We start from the raw sequence: 18,620 nt of genomic DNA, 5'->3' as shown, positions 1-18,620 counted from the left end.
GGTAAGCAGAGGAGCTGGATGGTTCAGGCTGGAAAAGGGCTCATTTGCCTGGGCAGTTTCCATGACTCTGCCCTGGGTCAGTGAGGACTGCGGAGTGTGGCTCGCTGGCACGGGCGGTCAGCCAGCTCAGTGGTCTCACTGCATCCCCTTGTGGCTGGGCGCCTACAGGAGCTGAGCATTGTCCATCCCCATGAGAACCAGGGGTCAGGTAGGAAGAAAGCAGCTTTTCTGCTCTGGCAAGGGGGCCAAACTGGATCTTGGAAGGGGAAAGAATTAACTTCTTCACAGTCTCAACCTGTGCATTTTCTAGAAACATGCCCCTTCCTCACAGTCTCTGCTGAAGGGATTCTCCAACCAGTGATGCCCTAGAATTCCTCCCAGCACATTTTGCAGCCCACCATAAAGACTGTGTAGAGGCCTATGAGTAATTGTGGAGGAGGAATGTTTCTGACTACACTTTATCCCCATATTTCCAAACATAGCATGGATGGAGCAGCTCTGCTCAGACTATTGTTCAGAGTAGCATTGTGTTGTCTGCGAAGAATGATTTCACCTTTAACAGTGCAATGAATGCATGGGATTTGAAACAATGGAAATGCAATCATTTATACTGATTTTCACGAATACTAACTTCACTTTAAATAGAAGGGGAAGAAAGTCTTTGGAATCTACCCAACAGCAATTGGGTGGGGTCAATAACTTGTCTTTCTGGAAGGAAATGCGAAAGTTGAAGCTTGTTACATAATTTCAGTGACATTTTTGCTTTAATTTAACAATAAAGGAATGGCAGACACAGATTAATAAAAAAGCAAATCTTACTCTCAAGCTGCATGATCCATGAAATTGTTGTGACTTTTCCTAAGAGGAGTGTTGCCCTGTGGGCTACCCCTATTTTCAAAAGTATCACTTCAGAAGTCTAAATATATCTTACAACAATTATTTTTCATCAGTCAGTAACATTCATAAAAATAGGTATCTAATTAAAATTTATCACAAGCAATGACTGAAGTTGCTGCTTATAATGATCTTGTTTTTTTAAATTAGCCTTCAGAGAGTGTCATCTTCTCCAAAAGATGTAAGGTCCACTAATGTTAACACGAGTGGGACAGAGAGGCAGCCAGTCCCTTGAGGCAACTCCTCAGGCACAGTGAGTTAGCAGAGCACCCCAGAGTGCCTTGAAGGGAGAGATTGCTATTTAGATCAACTAAGTATTTACTCCTTTCATGTTTATTTGTCATCCTGGCCTTCCACAGGATCTAATCATATCTGTCAACAATAGAGAATCTTAATAGCTCATGTTGGAGTCTTGCGAGCAGCTCATTTTCTCATCTGAACAGGGCATAAATGAACTGCAAATGTCAGGTCATTGCTTCATGCTCTCACTTGTCCCCCAGCCACCTCAAATTGCAGCATTTTCTGGTTTTGGTGTACAGATCAATCCAGTTCCTTTCAAAATGTTGTAAATATGTAACCCTTCCTGGAGATTCTTTTATTTTTTTCATCACAATATATGTTCTTACCTCATTTTACTTAGTCATCTCTGTGTGAATTAAAGGTGTGGAGTCAGCTCAGTAAGCACAGGGAATCATAAATCAAAAATCCATACGAGAGATACACTCAGATAAACAGAATAGTTTCAAAACTATAGCAATAACGTGGTCAAATTTGCAATTTTATACTTAGAAGTCCCATTTTGAGGACCACAACTGGACTACAGAAATATCGCAGTAATATATCACAAGTTTATTTTCTATCAAATGCAATTACTGCTGCAATTTATAAACCTGGCTATAAACCAATGTCTCTTCTTTAAAATAACGTTATTACTGCTATTTTTCTTTTGATATTTAAAATTAAGAAGACCTGTTGATTATGAACAGATAGCTTTGACTATTGCTCAAGCTGCAGACAAGATGCACGAGCCTCTACCTGCCCTTTCCCAGGGCACCTGGCTTTGTAGGGACTACCAGGACAGAGGAGGGATTTTCAAGTTTCTTTCCTCACTATTCGCAGATCCACGAAATCAGTTCACATGCAGTAAAGCCAGCAGCTAATCCTGGAGTCCCTGACGAGCCCTGATCCCGTTTTGTCAGACTCCCAGCGGTGGTAGCGACCGAGAGCATCATCCCACGGATCTGCCCCGGCCCAGCCGGAGGGGAGCGGCTGCCCGCCCCACATCCAGCTGCTCACATCTGTTAGCTTTTATTTACAAACACGCGAACCACTCTGTGTGGGAATGGGGACAGCGCCGGGACCGCCGGGGAGACGCCCTATCCCCAGCGGCGCTCCTCCGCCGCCGAGCCCCGCTCCCGGTGCCCGCAGCCGGGGGGTCCCTCCGGCCCCCGGAACGGCACCCCCGCACCCTCCCCCCCGCTTCTCCACCTTCGCCTGGCGGTGCCCGCGGGCGGCAGCGGCCGGCGCTGTCCCGGGGAGGAGCCGCAGCCCCGGCCCGGGCCCCGGAGGGTGACCCGGCACAGGCGCGTCCTGGCCGGAGCCGCCGCGGAGGGCGCAGCGCCCCGGGGCCGGCCCGGCAAGGCGGGGCTGCCCCATACCCACCTTCCGTGTGCACGGCGGAGACGTAGGTCCAGTTGTAACGCTTGACGATGTCAAGCATGGCCCTGGCCTGCAGCGTGTCGGAGGGGACCACCCTGAGGAAGTACTTGTACAGCGTTTTGTCGCTCAGGTCGATGCTGGTGGCAGAGTAGGCAATCTGGGGGATGTCGAAGAGCTGGAGCAGATTTTGGACTTGGATAGCAACTGAGCTGGAGCCGGGGCCGATGACCCCCGCGATGGGCTTTTTCACTCTGCTCTGGGGCTGGGTCTGCGAGTCGGAAATGCAGCGGGTGCCTCCGTCCCTGTCGTCCCTGATGGAGATGAGAGAGTCCCGTATGAACTCGATGCTCTGCTCCAGGGCCACGGAGGAGTGCCAGCAGGAGTCTCGGATCTCGCTGCCCAGGGTAATGTTAGGTAGCAGGACCGGGTCTGCGTTAATTTTATCCAAAGTGTGAAACATGGCTTCGACTCTCTGGATGCCGTATTGCTCCCTGATTTCCCCACACTTCCTCTCGGGCACTTTCTCGGCTGGTGGCTGGTGATGGACAGAGAAGAGGGCCCCGATGATGACATCCCCATCCATCCGAGCCACTGACCGCTGTGAGGAGGCTGCAGAGAGAAGAACCTTCCGACCACCACTCTTGGGCAGCACTTCCATCTCCAGGAGCAGAGCAGGGAAAAAGACCAGCAGCACACCAATCATTTTGTTGCACGATGTCATCCAGACCCAGGTTACGAATTTCATGGGCTCCCCTTGCCTGCACATGGTTTAAGGACATGTAGGAAATGGTATCTGCTTCTCCCTGATGACGGCCAGGTTGCTCCAAATACCATGACAGCGAAGCCTCACAGCATCACTCTTGAAGGTGCCAGGACAGCCGTCATCCTAGTGACTTTTAACCTGGTGGCATAGAAAGAGGGGATAAAATGGGCTAACCAGGAAATCGATGTCAAACCTGAGCTCAGTAAAGCAATCCTGCACAGTTAGAGATGACTGTTTTCTCAAAAGCCCAGAGCAATGTGATTCAATAAGACACTCAACAAGAAGTTTCAAGAGGGATTAAATAATGTATTTATTTGCCATGGTATACGATCATGCATACTCACATATGCTGAGTTTCTACAATCCTTTTCGTATCTGCATTTCAAGCCAAGGTGGATATTTCCCATATCTCCAGCCAGCACACACACCCCCTCTGCCCCCAGGAAGTTTTAAAAGTTTCTGGAGGTAGGCAGCTTGTCGGAGAAGAGCCCTAGCCCGGCCCCACAGCCCCAGCCCTGAAAGCAGAGTGACAAGCGCTTCTTTCCTTGCGTTCTGATTACCTGAAGGCATCTTTCTCAGTTTAGACATTTCATTTCTCCATCCATAATGTGGGTAAAAAGAGAAAGCGAGCCCTGCCAGCCACGGGAAATGTCATTTAAAGGTCAGCGAAGAGAGGGAGAAAAAAAGCACTCTACAGTTTAGATTAACTTTTTCATGTGTAGGGGGCAAAACTGTAATCCAGTCAGGGACACACACACATGAAAGCAGGAGAAAATACATATTAGTTACTAAGGCAACCGCGGGCAAAGCCCCGATGTGCCTTACCAGCACGCCTGCCGTGCAGACAGGCTTCGGGCGGGGAGCGGCGGGGAGCCCGGCGACAGGGCTCGGCGGCTCGAAACGCCGTGCTGGGAGCGAAGATGCCACCGCTGCCACCGCGGCCGTGCCGCGTCCCTGTTGCACGAGGAGCCGTCAGCACCCGAGACAGCGCCCGGCAGCCGGGGCAGCCTCCGGACCGCGGGCCCCAGCCCCGCTGCACCCCGCTCTGCTGCCTTCCAGTCCCGGTGTCCCCTGCCCGCAGCCTCCTGTCTCGCTGTCCGACACCCCGCTGCCTCGGTGCTCCCGTGTCCCGCTGTCCCGGCCCCGCCACCGCCCGCTCGGCCGCCCGCCAGCACTGCGGGGCGCTTCCCCAAAACTTCTGCCCCCCGCCAGGAGCTGCCGCCGCGCTGTCCCCGGATGCACACGCACCGTGGCTGGCACACGCACACGCACTGCTCGCACACGCACACTCACACACCCGCACACCCCTCCGGGCGCTCGGAGCCCGCCGCGGCACGCACCGCCCCGGGCTGGCCGCCGCTCCGTCCCTCCCCGCCGGCGGGCAGGGGTGCCGGGGCCGCGGGGCTGCGTGTCCGCCGAGCGGCGCGGGGCGCTGGACACGGTCCCGGGGAAGGCGACGCTCCGAGGGCAGCCGCCGTCCTGGCTGCGCGTCCGCGCCCGCAGGCGGGCAGAGCCGCCCGAAGCAGGCTCCCGCGGGCAGCCCCGCAGCCCCGCAGCCCCGGGGCCATCTGCCCGCCCTGCCTGCCCCGCGGGCCGTCCCACGGCTGAGCCCCGCGGCCCGCTCGGAGGGTCACCCCTGAGACGTACCTGGCCGGGTGAGGCAGTGGCTCCCTGCCTGCTGGGAGCGGGCATTGGCGGCTCTCCGGCCGCCCCGAGCTGGCGCGCTGGCGGCGGGGCGACGGCTGTGGGCTGGGCGCGGGTGCCCTCTGTCTTCAGCACCGCTCCACCGCAAGGAAAAAAAACAGGTCATCCCGGGCTCATCCATTATCTCATACAGAAGGTTCAGTCATTTTTCTCTCCCTCCTTAATTTTTTTTCGGCTATTGTCTTGTAAACGAGTAAGGAAACATCACCCGGAGCACGCTGCGGCTGCAGGGGAGGTGTTGGCTCTCACCTCTCGTGGTTCTTAATTCATTATCTCCCCTCCTCAATTAGCAAGAGTGAGAGTTAAAGCAAGAGGCTGCTGCTAGAAGGGGACCCAGACCACGCTCAGGAGACTCGAGACAATGAAATGTGCTGCTCTGCCTCACGGGCAGGGCTTCGTTATTTAAATAAATATTTATATATTGGGGGGGAAAAAACAAAACAGAAAAAATACACTGCAACAAGGTAAATCACCTGTAAAGATAAAGACATAAAAGGCATTGAGATTGCAGTTTTCAGGTCAAGATGAACCTAAATGAAGCACGTGAGAGGCATGCCAGATTAAAATAATACCAGATTGAATAATCATAATTCAGACGACCTGCTTGCATCCCTAACACAGGTCTCGGGTGTTTTACTTGACTGTATGAAAGTTAAAGTTAGATTACCTCCCCGCTGGGAACTCTATAGATATTTGCCCTACTTTTGAAAGAAAGAGGCAAGGACAAACATTTAACTATTGCTCACTCAGATGCGGGTTTGCAGTGTGTGCTGCCCCAGGGGTGTCTTCTCCTTGTGTCAATATCTGAGCTGATTTATTTATTGTCACACAGCTAGTTATTTGTCTTCACTGTGTTTATCTACGAGCTCTGTTTATTATGGAGGACCCAGCCTAGTGGGTTGCTGGTGCCCTCTTTCCCTGCAGGTAATGTTTCCCAAGGAGGGAACCAGGGTCAGAAGGGCTGCCTGTACTCTGCCTGTGGGCACGAAGCTTCCCCAAGGCCAGCCTAGGGCAATTCTGCCAGGGCCAGATCTGTAGAGACATTCAGATGTGCACAAAAGGGCGAACAAATTCCCCTTCACCCATGTTTTAATGGTTAGACTTTAATTTCTGCTCCTGACAAAACGAGCCTGCAGCATGCCAGCAAATAATTCCAATGGTTAAGTTTTGGTTTGCTTCTCTGGCTATGGCAAGGGAAGCATTTACAAATGCTCCCACTGGTTCTTCCCAACATATAGCACGCTGTAGCCCTCATCCCCTCTAACCTGGCACTCAGAAAGACAGCAGGTCTTTATGCTGAGGCTCGTGTAGAGCTGTCACACAGAGCTGTTTTCCTTCAGTGATGGTCTGAGTTTTGCTGAGACTGGAAAGCAGGTCACTGGGTCCTGATGCCCAGCCATGGCTGCAAATGCTGCCTCTCCCATCCCTGCAGCAGCAGGTGGGACTAGGTGGAAATGGGCAAAAGTCTGGGGCTCATATGAAAACATCTGGGATATCTTTAGGAGAGAGCAGGGAAAGACAGCACTAGGCTTTGATCTTCCCTTCCATCAGGGGAAGCAAACACTTTCCCCACAAGAAGTAGCACCATTAGCACTGCTATCTTTGTCCCACAAAGTCTCCAGTCATCCCACTGCCTTTTGCCCATGACTCCTACACATCCTGATCCTGCTGTGGCCCATAGATCTAGTATTTCTCCCCTCAGAAACAGCCCATGTCCCCAGTCCTACCACCTTCACAAATTTCTCAACATATGGTCCCTTTATAATCTGGTAACCATCCTTGAGGCACTACACGGGACTGCATTTTTTGCAGAGATATGAGCTGCCATCAAGCAAGGAATCAGAGAAAAACCAGATCAAGGCTGGAGCTGTCTTGTAAGCAGTGATTCCTTTCCAAGGGAAACTGCCTGCTGTTGAATATTTTTTCTCTGTGAAATGAAGGACAAGTGAATAATTTTCATATTCCCATGTTACACAGTTTAAAAATCACTTGGAGGTTGATTTGAATATTCTGTTTTGATGGCATCCAGTGTTTTGTTCTGTTTTCTTTTTAAACATTTTATAGAATGCACAACAGTTTTTACTTCAGATAAAATCAATCATTAACATAAAATGGATGTTCCAGTATTTCTTCCAAAAAAATTTTTTTTTCTACTCCTATTTCATCAGAATTATCTCTTTTAACACAAAATTTTCTACTGGAAAAGTTCTGTTCAGCTCTTATGAGAAAGGCCCGTGTATTGTGGAAAATGGTTTGAAAGGAGGTTTTTTTGGAGTAGCAATGGCTGAAGCCTGGAAACCTGGTTTGTTGAAATGCCACTTTTGGTTTCCCTAACACAGCTATTCCCTCCTCTACTTTCTGCCAAGAGAGGCAAGTCAGATTGACTGTCTAGCTATACAGACTCTAGAACTAAATTATTGGGGAGATTTAAAGCTATTCTGTGAGAATCAATGCTGCTAAAGTTATACAATTTTATTCTGCCTTGGAAACAAGTAGAAAGCTCATGTGTTCCTGACTGAAATAAGTTGAAACATATACCAGCTATCTGATAAATTGTTTTCAGTCCTTTTTATTCTGCTCACTCAGCTGCTTTCCTTTCATGATTTAAAAATGTCACCTGCTATATATAAACAGTGTGCATCTAAAACATACATAGTTAGCCCACTGTTGTAGATAATGAATTGTTTTCTTGTGACCAAAGATTTGGAATCATCATCTAGCAGGTTTGTTCAGATAAAACAGGGATTTAATCTTACTAATATATTCAATATTTTTTTAACTTTCTCCTTTTCTCTTAGCAAAGTATACATTTCTCATAGGTGTTTGTTTAAAACATATGCCACCTACAGCATTATTTTCACCTCCTTTCTTGTATTTAGGCTTTCAAGTTGCCCTATCTGTAAGAAATAAAGCAACAGCATTTTTAAGTTTTGATTGCTTAAGCTTATTTGCTGCAAGAGCTAAGAAATGAACATAAATTGATCAATGTCTGTATATATGGAGCTTGTAAAGGTCTGATTGCTCAGCTGTTCCTTGTACTAGTAGATCCATTAAAATTAAATAGATTAACCCATGAAATTTAGGACTCACTTCTGAGATACTTAGAAACTTGCAATAGCTTCTACACAAACTTATGACCTATGACTCTATGGGGTTACTCTCCAGTTTGTTTTTTTTTGTTTTTTGGTCTTTTTTTTTTTTTTTTGGGGGGGGGGTTGTTTGTTTATTTGGTTGGGTTTTTTTGGTCTTTTTTTTTTTTTTTTTTTTTTTTTTTTGACAGGAATGGACACCTCTTGAACCTAAGGATTCCCAGAAATTTGAAAGCTAACATTGGTAGTCATCTAACACCCTCTTGACCACTGTCTCAAGTTACACTACTGTCAACATATTTTACAGATTTAGGTGATTTTACATCCTTTGAAAAAGTTCCTCTGCTGGGATTTTCTCATGAAGAAAGTGTCTGCCTGGTTATGATTTCAGATGCATTTCAAACAAATGTGAGATCCAAATCAATGCAAAATTCAGTATTCAGGGATGTCTTGTAAATTTTTTACACTCTCTGAGGATTATAGACTCCATGAAGTGATAAATAGAGAAGATTTATTCAGACATTCAGCAGTTTTCATCTCTGGCTAGCAAAGCTGTTGATAAGCTAAGAGTAATTCTTTCTACATTTAAAAATAAGTAACTGATTGCTTTTATAACTCAATATTTAAAAAGTTTCAGCACAAGTGCTTCATGTCAGCTGCTAAGGAGAGAGACTGGAAGAATGTGGTCCAGAGAACAAAGGGCCTGATTTCTCCTCTGCAGAAACTCACCTCACAAATTGGTTCCCTTGCCACAAGCCTGTGCCCTCCAAGCAGTGGCATGCAACAGTCAGAGGTAGCTGGTTTCTATTCCTTACAGAGAGGGTACATGTCTCAAATCTTGAAAGTTTCCTGGGCATCTGCACTTGTGAAACCCAATGACAAATTTTGGTCCCATGGCAATTGGGATGCTCCCAAATAGTGAATAAGAAGTCACCTGAATGTCTTCTTTGCTAAACAACATGACTGTTCAGTCCTGGATGATGTTTAAAATCATTCCTGTATTTATTTTCTAACTGCAAAAATGTACTTAGGGTGCCCCCTAGGCCAAAATGCTCCACAATATTTAAAACATCCACTTGCATCAATTCTATCCAGTTCGACTAATTTTGATAAAACTCCCTTGCCCTGAAATCCCCTGATTTCCCTGAAATTATCCCCTGAAAAACAACGTGAGTAAATAGATAAATTTCTACTGGGACTTGCATTCCAACAAGCTTACGCTACATCAGGCCAAAAAGGAAAGTGCATTTCAAAGTCAAAGGTCCACAATTCGTGAGCATCAGACTGTCCATTTAAAATCTACAGACTTCTAATTTAATTTGGAAATGTCAGTCTGAATCATTCTGGCTGAACTCACCAGACAGGGACTTATATAAGTGTGAAAGGAGAGACAGTACCTTGGATATATGGGATTTAATACAAATTAACAAGACAGGTCTACTTAATTAGATTGTAACTAACAGGACAAGGAATTTAACAAGAAGTCACCATCCCTTATGGAGACAGATTTGGTACTCTGTGGGAAATATGGCAGCTGAAGCATCAGCTAGCCAATTTTCCAGTGATTTTCGAGGACAGCTCCTTGTAAAGCTAACTGCAGGAATTCAGTCTGGTACCAGTGAAAACTGGTAACACCTACATATGGAAAGGAAGTCCTTGCTGTGTGGATGAGGGAAAGGTGTTCCTGCTCTCTCCTGCCATCTCAGCTTGCAGGCTGCAGCTGAGGGTAAGAAAGACCTTATGCTGCAGATTGCAGCTACAAACGGCACCAGCAACTGGTGAAGATTGAAAGTTTATTCCAACTGTACAATGTAACAACATATTTCTGCACTGCTCTGAGAGAGACTGCACGCAGCCAGTAATTTCTGAAATTTTCCCCATGACTACAGTAAGCACTGAAGAAAACAGCTCTGTGTTTACTGGATGTTGTGTCCTTCATTTATCCACACAGAACCCTTATAGACATTTTGTAAAACAAAAAGAAGAAATAAAAATTAAAAATCACAAATATCAGAGAAGACTAGCAGTCTTTTCAAAAGGAGGATCTTTTACACATGATTAAAGAATCAGAGGAAGTTTTACAAGTATCAGTTTAGCAAGTAAACAATGTGTGACAAATACCTGATGTATTTTAAAGCACCTTTCCAGTGCTTAAAAAAAAATTAAAAAAAGAAAAGGAAAAAAACCCAAAATTAACATGTTGAATACTTCTGGATGTTATTTTTTCCATTTGCAGTTTGTTGCTATTTATGTAACACTGTATACAGGTTACTTTATCCGCTTCCCTAAATACCTATATTTGAAGTTTGCAACAGCAAATGAAAATAAGGAGGAATGGAATACCTTAAAGATTAGTAGGATTTTGTGGTGACCTTTAACTGAAATGGTCTCATTTTCTACACTGCACCTCCTTTATGCATTTGCAATTGTTCAGGATGGATGGAAAGGATGCCTAAAAATCACTGCCAGCAGACTATCAGCTTTATTTACTTTTTTCTTGCTATACCTGGTTGTAAATGAACTCAGAGACGTCAACTAGGGGAACTTTCAGCTTATCGTTCAAGTTTCACAATCATTATTTTCCTTATTTTTCTAAATGTAGGCAATGTCACAGAATAGCACATCATGATATAGTAACTCAATAAAATAACATAAATTTGTGCTGGTTTTGGCTGGGATAGTAGTAGTAGCTGGTGCAGGGCTGTGGTTTGGATTTGAGCCGGAAACAATGCAGAGATAACATAGAGGTAATACAGAGGTGTCTTTGTTACTGGTGAGCAGTGATGACACAGAGCCAAGGCCTTTTCTGCCTCTCACCCCACTCCACCATTGAGGACACTGGGGGTGCACAAGGATTTTGGAGGGGACACAGCTGGGACAGCCGACCCCAGCTGACCAAAGGGGTAATTCAAACCATGCAACATTGTGCTCAGCACATAGAGCCAGAGGAAGAGGGAGAACGAAGGGGCATTTGGAGCAATGGTGCTTTTCTACCAAGTGACGGTTACAAGGGATGGAGCTCTGCTTTCCTGCGATGGTGGACAACTATTTGCCCATGGGAAGCAGGGAATTAATTTCTTATTTTGCTTTGCTTCTGTGAATGGCTTTTGCTTTCCCTATTAAATTGCCTTCATCTTAACCCACGAGTTTTCTCATAAAATACCAAGTAATACTGTATTTATTTTCAATATAGATCTACTACTTAAAGCAAGACATACACAACAAGAATCTGATACCCAGAAATAGAATGAGGATATGGTGTACAAACTACACTCCCCCAACTATTTGCAAATTACTTGATACATTTGTTCAAAATGTTGATGCAGAAAAGCACCATTCCTATAAAATGAGAGGATAGTTCACAGCATTATAAAAAATAGTTTTCATTAAGTGCTTATACATTTTCTGATATCTTCTGTGCTATAATAAAAAAAATAACAATATCAGATGACATATCTTTCTTTAAATACTTATTTATAGTCATCATAAGGAGTTGCCTTGATAACAGAAATTGCACAGACTTTATCATTTTGACTTTCCAAGCAAGCAGCGCATTTCTGGAAGCATTTCATTACTTCAGGATCTATTAGAATCATTGTTGTAGCTCTCTTTCCCCTCATTTCCCTGACAGTATGCTGCTGTGGCTTTGATGGCACACTAATTGCTTTTTCTCTGTGACTTCCTTCTGGTGAAGTGGCTGCACTGTCTCACTGGACACCTGCCACACCAGGGATGTCAAGACCTTTATGCTCACTGGGTTGCCTGGCTCCTCAGCTTGTTGCTAGAACTGGTTGGTCCTTGGGGTGCTTCAAATCCCAGCATCCCAGTTCCTCCAGAATCAGATGTTCTCAGTCTTGTCTACAAATATCTATTTGATCTAACATTGGATTTATCACAAAAATTTCATTTATTCAGTCAGGAAAACAAACTTAGAGTGTAACACAACCATGGGTGATAAATTGGCTGAAATCTAGCTGATTCAGCAGCTTGAATTCAGTGGCTGTGAATGCCTGTCCTCAGTGAGTACATTCAAATGCTTTTTATCTTGAATTTCCATCAGCTAGTTGCTTTGTCATCCTTTCTCAAAGTAGGCAACATTTCATTTATATCTCTTGTCCACTTATGATTAATGGCTCACATTTTGCTCATGGATTAGATCACAGAGCTCCAAACATCATACTTGGATATTTGCTCTCCTGATCATCTTCCTTAACCACTATTATAACTTTTCGGCTCTACCTGAGCAAAACGTGCTTACAAGGCATTAAGAGATTCTGATTTTCTATAAATATTGAAGTAACAATGTTATTAAATACCAGGCCCTCTCATACACATCAAATTGGAATTAAGAATGTGCCTGAAACTATTAGTTTCTTTAAAAAAATCTTATTTACTATTTGTAGCCATGGGGCTGAATTGAAAATTATCAAAAAGGAGGGCCTGGAGCAGTGAAGAAAACTCAAAGAGAAGAGTCTCATTCAATTAAAGAACACTTTTTTCCTCTTTGTCTAAGGCAATACAGCCAGCATGTTAATTGTGTCTATTGCCTACACAGCCCTTCCTGACAAAATACCAAAAATATTCAGGATGCGACTGAGGAAAAAATTCACTGAAATTTGGAAAGGTCTCAAAGGCAAATGCATCTGTCCAAATTTTTGAATGTCAGTAGTCAACAAGAAGTAGACCAACATAAATACCCACACTGGGAGAGAGACACGTATAATTCTTCACTCTGAGGGCAGTGAGGCACAGATACAGAGAAGCTGTGGATGCCCCATCCCAGGAAATGTTTAAAACTAAGTTGAATGGGGCTTTGAGCAAGCTGGTCTAATGGAAGATGTCCTGGCCTAGGGCAGGGGGCTTGGGACTAGAAGGTTTAAGGTCCCTTCCAACCCAAACCATACTACCATTCTATGAAATAACCAGCAGTTGCAAGCAGGTGCCCAGGCAGCACAGCTCTGGGCCAGCTGCAGAATGAGGTGTCTCTGTCCTGGGGAGGTACAGCTGAGTCCTCATTAGAGATGACTTTCAGGGGTGGATGATGGAGCAATCATTAGGCAGGATAATGTTATATGCCTGATAACTAGGTTTGTGTAGAAAAGCGGGGTCCTCACAAAACCCTTTTTCCCCTCATATATGTAAATCATGTGGATTTACATGTAAATCATGTAGATTATTAATTGTAACTCACAAGGTGATTCTCGAAACTTGTTTAGCAATGAGCAGATGAAGGGACAGAAACAATACATGGCTGAGTAGCTGTACTGCCATACTGTAAATAATAGTCACAGGTAATCAACTTTTGCTTCAATAAATCAGAGAACTCACTAAAGAGAAAATGTCTAAATAGAGGTTAGTTGCATTGTTTAGAGAACGTCCACATATACAGGATGATTCTATGTAAACACTGTATCTTTGTAGTTTTCAAGTTTTCTGTTGTGAAAGCTCATACTTATTTCATGGCATAGTCTTTATTTTTATTCTAGAGAATGTTTTCCCAATAAATATAGTATGTGCTTGTTTTCATCACATATGCTTGGTTTTATTTCCTCTTTTCTTAGCAACAGTTTCTAAAAAGATTCCTTTCATCACAACTGCACTTTTTATTCAGCTACAAACCATAAGTCCCCAATAAATTAACCCAAACCAGCTCAACCAATTTGGCAGCTGCTGTCACTACAGTAATAGAGAGCTATTGATTACCATGTCTTTATTTAAATTCAGCTAATGCTTGTGCTGCAGCTTGTTCTGCATCTCAATTGCTATTCTATTTCTGATTTCTAAATGGTACCTGCACTTAGTTTATCTTTTCTTCAGCTGGCTTTTATTTTTCTCTAAATTCCAGCCACTGTAACCAGAGGATAGAAATCTGTACATCACTCTTTCTTCTTGCTCTCCTTTAGCAGACAATGTAATATGCACCACTCAAAAAACACATTTTCAATTAATTTTCTAAATCATCCTAAAATTTGATTGTTCAGCCCGAACTCACATTAAAAGTTTTTATGTGCTTTCATTTTGTGACTACATGTACACAGACTGAAGACACATGTATAGGACTTAATCCCAAAGAATATTTGGACATATGCTTAACTCTACCCTCATTGAACATAGCTTTTAAGTTTTTGCCCTCATTTTTCTTTTTAGAAATTGAGGAGGAGGGTAAGGAGAGGAATCCAGGGATATGTGGTGAGAAGACTGCCTTCAGCTTTGGTTATGTACTCTGTTTTTAGTTTTGTTCATTCATTTCTAATATAATAAAATTAAATATTACAGCAAAACTAAACCAAAAATAAGTCTACCCAGTAAAAATTCAGAGGAAGTACTATTCTGTGACATGAGGACCACACCTGTTTTCAGCTATGCCTTCCACCTCTGCATATACTTTCTAGTTCAAAACCCTCACAGCTGAATAACAGAAATCTTGGCCGATTAGGTGTCAAAGGAAGATCTGATGCTGCAAGACCAGAGCTCACAGTAGCTCCTTGAATCTGCAGGGTATGTGTGAGAGTGTGGAAGATCTCCAAGGAGTGTTAAAAAAAGTCTTTTAACATTTCACAGTTGTAAATTGTACTTCTTAGAATACTGAGATTAAACTGCTTTATCTCTTTTTCCTATTTAACTGTCTTGGTTCAAGATATGAAATGTGGGTGAGAGGAAGATGTTATTCAGTTGGATGCTATTTTTAATTTCGTAGTGTAGATAATGTATTCAGAAACCTTTGCTTTAAAGGCAATCTGCATTCAGTGCTGGTAAAGAGTATCAAATCTTTACGCAGTTTATGGGATAATTTTGATTAGATACAGTTCTTACTCTGTAGACAGAAGCATACAACACCTACAATAATTATGGTAATTGTGTATTGGAAGTCAGCTATTCAGGAGAAAGCTATTTGTTTAGCATATAATGGTTCAGGCCTGTAAAATAGGGAAGTATATGCAGCTGAAGAACAAACAATAAAGGCTGCTTGGGAGCAGGTTGTTCTTATGTTACTTCACTTTATATGTATCATAAAGATCACTCAAATTGAAGTTTTCTTGCTCCAAACAACACAAACATCACCAGAACCCCTCAGAAATGCAAGGCATATATGGGAAACAATCTGCTTGGCTCCTCAGGAAACAACCTTGCCTGCAGAAGCAGACGTAAAAGGGGCATATCACCCGGGAAAGATGGCACCAAAACATCAAACCATACCAAACTCTCATCAGACAAACCCAACCCAAAGAAAAATTTTGCCTTAGTCCAATCAGGCCAAACTGTGCAAGCTCTCAAGTCACAAGAAGCTGAAACAAAAAAATCTGTGAAGATTCACTTGGTGTAGAGGCAACCTCTATTTCCCTTCTCAAACGATGCTGGGTTTTTGGCTTGAGAGCAAGGAGCAAAAATTTTGAAACAAGACCAGCAGCTGCAATAATTCTTCTGGAGTTACCAGGATAGCAAAGCAGAACAAAACTTGGCATCCAGGGTTACTTTTGGTATCCAGGGTCATAAATAATGATGAGTGGCTCATTCTCTGCAAATAACCTAACCTTTCTGCACTACCAGAGATGTGTCTTCAGGGCTTCTGACATCACACTCCTCAACAATGCCCTGATCCGTGCCCAGAGCAGGACCAACCCTAGGGCAGCAGCAAGTGCAGGGAGCTCACCTGACTCTTCTCCTTTCTAGGATCCCATCAGCAGCAGCACACAGCACTGCCATACTTCTAATAACTTGAATTAAAACTGGATAATGAGGGTATTTCCCACTAGGTTAATCTTTTCTGGAAGGCTTCCTGACAAATGTGGTTTCCAAGTATGAGTGAAAGGAAAAACCACCCTTGGCCTTGGCACCCTCATTACTCTCTGTGTGGATCAGGGCTTACAGGGAGCTGGTGGTAGTGGGAGACTTCAGCAGGTGTCTGTCAGGGCAGAGCCTGGCAGCCAGGACCCATCCCACCTCCCCAGCCCAGCAGGGATGACCAGGAATGGTCACTCTGGGCTGGCAGCAACACACCAACTTGTGCTTTGGGCAGGAGCCAGAACTGTTGCAAAATTGATCAGCCATAAACAAGATGCTTACCAAGGCAGCAGATGAGGATTCCTTGTTTTACTGATATCTCTACAAACAACATTGTAGTATTGTTATTTATATCCTATAACATCTTAATCATTTATCACTTTCCATCTGTGCTCCAGATTTCATTAGCTAGAAACATCTGCAGGTCCATAAGCATCCTAGGAGAATATTTCTGCAAAATTTTTGTATTATGTTCCTATTGCCTAGAGAAACAAACCATAGTTAATGAAAAGTAATACTTTTTTTGGAAAATATTTACTTTGTTCTGACCTCATTACTTTCTCTCACAATAATTTTTCAAATAAAAGCCTGTTCTCTCATCTCTCAATAGCTTCCAATTACCTCCTCAATTAAAAAGGTTTATTTTTACTCAAGCAGGGTCATGAGATGTAATATTTCACTGTTTCATTGTAAGACAAGGTGGGTTTTTTTTCCCATGAGACTATGCTCAGTGATGCACAGTAATTTCTGCTGACTCATTTCCCCAGTCAGAGAATGTGGATCCTACCAAGCCCAGCCAGGAGGCATGAACAGTCCTATGGTACACAGATGGGGCACCGTGTAGGACAATGCCTCGGAACAAAACCAGTCAAACAGAAAATCCCTCAGAGCACTGACAGTAGGAAGGTAATTGGACTGAAGCATGGTTTATTATTGATATTTGTGTACAAACTTTGGATCTGTAGAACTACATAACAGGTTATGCATCTACCCTAGTGAGAGCACAGTAGACACAGAATTATTTTTGTTTTTTTACAGCTAGAACAAAATCCATACATCTGGGTTTCCCTGGATAAGGAAAGTCAAAGTAGAGAGTAATAACAAGAAAATATATACAGTTGCTAGAGACTAAAGAAAAATATTAAAATTTGATTACAAGTTTCTGCAATTTGAAGTGGCAAATATGTATAGAAATACTAAAATACTTAAATTGCTTGCACCACTTGTGCTGGTGATAAACTACAAACCAGAGCTGGTAATTTATATGGGCCATTCCATCAGCCTCCATTAGGTTGGGTTTCTTGTGGTACTATGTAGGAAAACAAACTAAAACACACATTTGGAGTCCCAGACAAACTTCTTATTGTTCACTGCTAAATTTTGCATTTCTCAATTTTAGGCCAAAGACAGGCAAAAATATAGTTTGATAAATAAATCTTGGTGTACACATATTTAGAAACACAATGACATTTATATCGAGAGAAAACATCAAAATAAAACATTTCTCATTAGTTAATACTGTTGCCTTAGTGAGTTAAGGCCAAAGTAAAATCTCTGTTCAGGGATGATTTCTGGCACCTTTCTACTACAGACTTGCTCCAGGAACCCACACGACAAGGGGTCTAAAGGCTTCTGCTGTCTTAACATTTCTCCCTGACCAGCAGCATCAACTTAGTACCCCCACACTTGGGCCTCTCCTGTTCCAGTTACTGCATCTTTCAGGGAATGGTTATAAGGGACCAGTAGCAGCAGAAAGCAGCCAGTTCTGCTGCCCAGCTGAGATCTGCCTCTGTAATTCCCCTGTGGCTCAGTGTCACATCATATCCACCTCCCTGGAATACTGCAGAGAGAAATACCCCTCTGTCTCCCACCAGAAATGCTGCCTGGCACTAAAACATCCAGGTAAGGTGTAGCTCCCCTGAAGCACTGGGCAGTTTGCTGACAGCTCTGGGGCATCTCCTCGGCTCTTCCATGCCCTGTGCAGTCCGTGAGTCAACACTGCCTGCTCCTGCAGCCCAGAGCCAGAGCAAATGCTGGGTGGTGCACAGCCTGCCCCCTCTGAAACCTACTGCTTTTTCTGACTCAGCTAGTCACCCAAGCAGGCTCAAAGGTGAATTTTGGACAGAGAGTTTAATATAATACTCCTCTGAAGAGAACGATTATTAACCATCTGCAAGGAAGTTGTTAAAACTCAAACCTTGTTAAACTCAAAGAAAACATCTGTGGTGGTATCTGTGGATTTCCATCAGTGTTAAATAAATACATTGATTTCTGGTTTGAGAACTGCAGATCTTTCTATACTTCTAAGCTGATAAATCAAAGAAATAACAACCCTGATAAAGTTCATGTTTTCTTTGACAGAAATTACCAAGACTGCTTACTAATTCCTTATGAGGAAAGAGGCAAAAATAAAATAGTTCCAGAAGACTTCTAGACTAAATAGTTTCATTTTTGTTTCAAAATCAATTTTTATTTGGCTTTTTTCACAGCATAAAACATAGGTTAAGCATTTTGCAAGCAGCTTTGGTTTGAGTGTTTTTATATTAGAGCAAGTTATGAATTCAAATCTTCTCTTGCCAGAGTGTGAAAATCAGCATTTTTCACTGCCAAGAAATATATCTCTAATAGATAATGTCTGAAATACCTCTTTGTTGTGAGCATCCTTCAGATCTCTTTCAAACGACAGTGCCATGTATTATATTACAACCATCTATATTTTGAGCCTAAAT

General features: G+C 43.6%; 1 protein-coding gene across 8 annotated transcripts in view; it reads right to left on the bottom strand.

The window, feature by feature from the left end:
* The window catches only part of GRM1 (glutamate metabotropic receptor 1), a 182,546-nt gene extending 176,937 nt beyond the window's left edge, over positions 1 to 5,609 (bottom strand). For 2 of the 8 annotated variants that reach the window (XM_030268165.4, XM_030268166.4), the window contains exons 1-2: positions 4,964 to 5,598; positions 2,557 to 3,454 (exon numbers count right to left, since the gene is read on the bottom strand). In XM_030268165.4, the coding sequence (XP_030124025.2) occupies positions 2,557 to 3,319 (763 nt within the window). In that variant the 5' untranslated portion in view covers positions 3,320 to 3,454; positions 4,964 to 5,598. Of the gene's footprint in view, positions 1 to 2,556; positions 3,455 to 4,141; positions 4,282 to 4,656; positions 4,798 to 4,963 lie in introns of those variants that run through there. The other 6 variants (XM_030268167.4, XM_072927054.1, XM_030268163.4 and 3 more) reach the window with 5 other exon arrangements.
* Positions 5,610 to 18,620: the final 13,011 nt, after the last annotated feature.

The sequence above is a fragment of the Taeniopygia guttata genome, chromosome 3 (genome assembly GCF_048771995.1).
Source record: "Taeniopygia guttata chromosome 3, bTaeGut7.mat, whole genome shotgun sequence".
In the NCBI taxonomy this organism is placed as follows: Eukaryota; Metazoa; Chordata; class Aves; order Passeriformes; family Estrildidae; genus Taeniopygia; species Taeniopygia guttata.
Note: the sequence above shows the minus strand (reverse complement) of the source record. Positions and strands in the feature narration are given on the sequence as shown.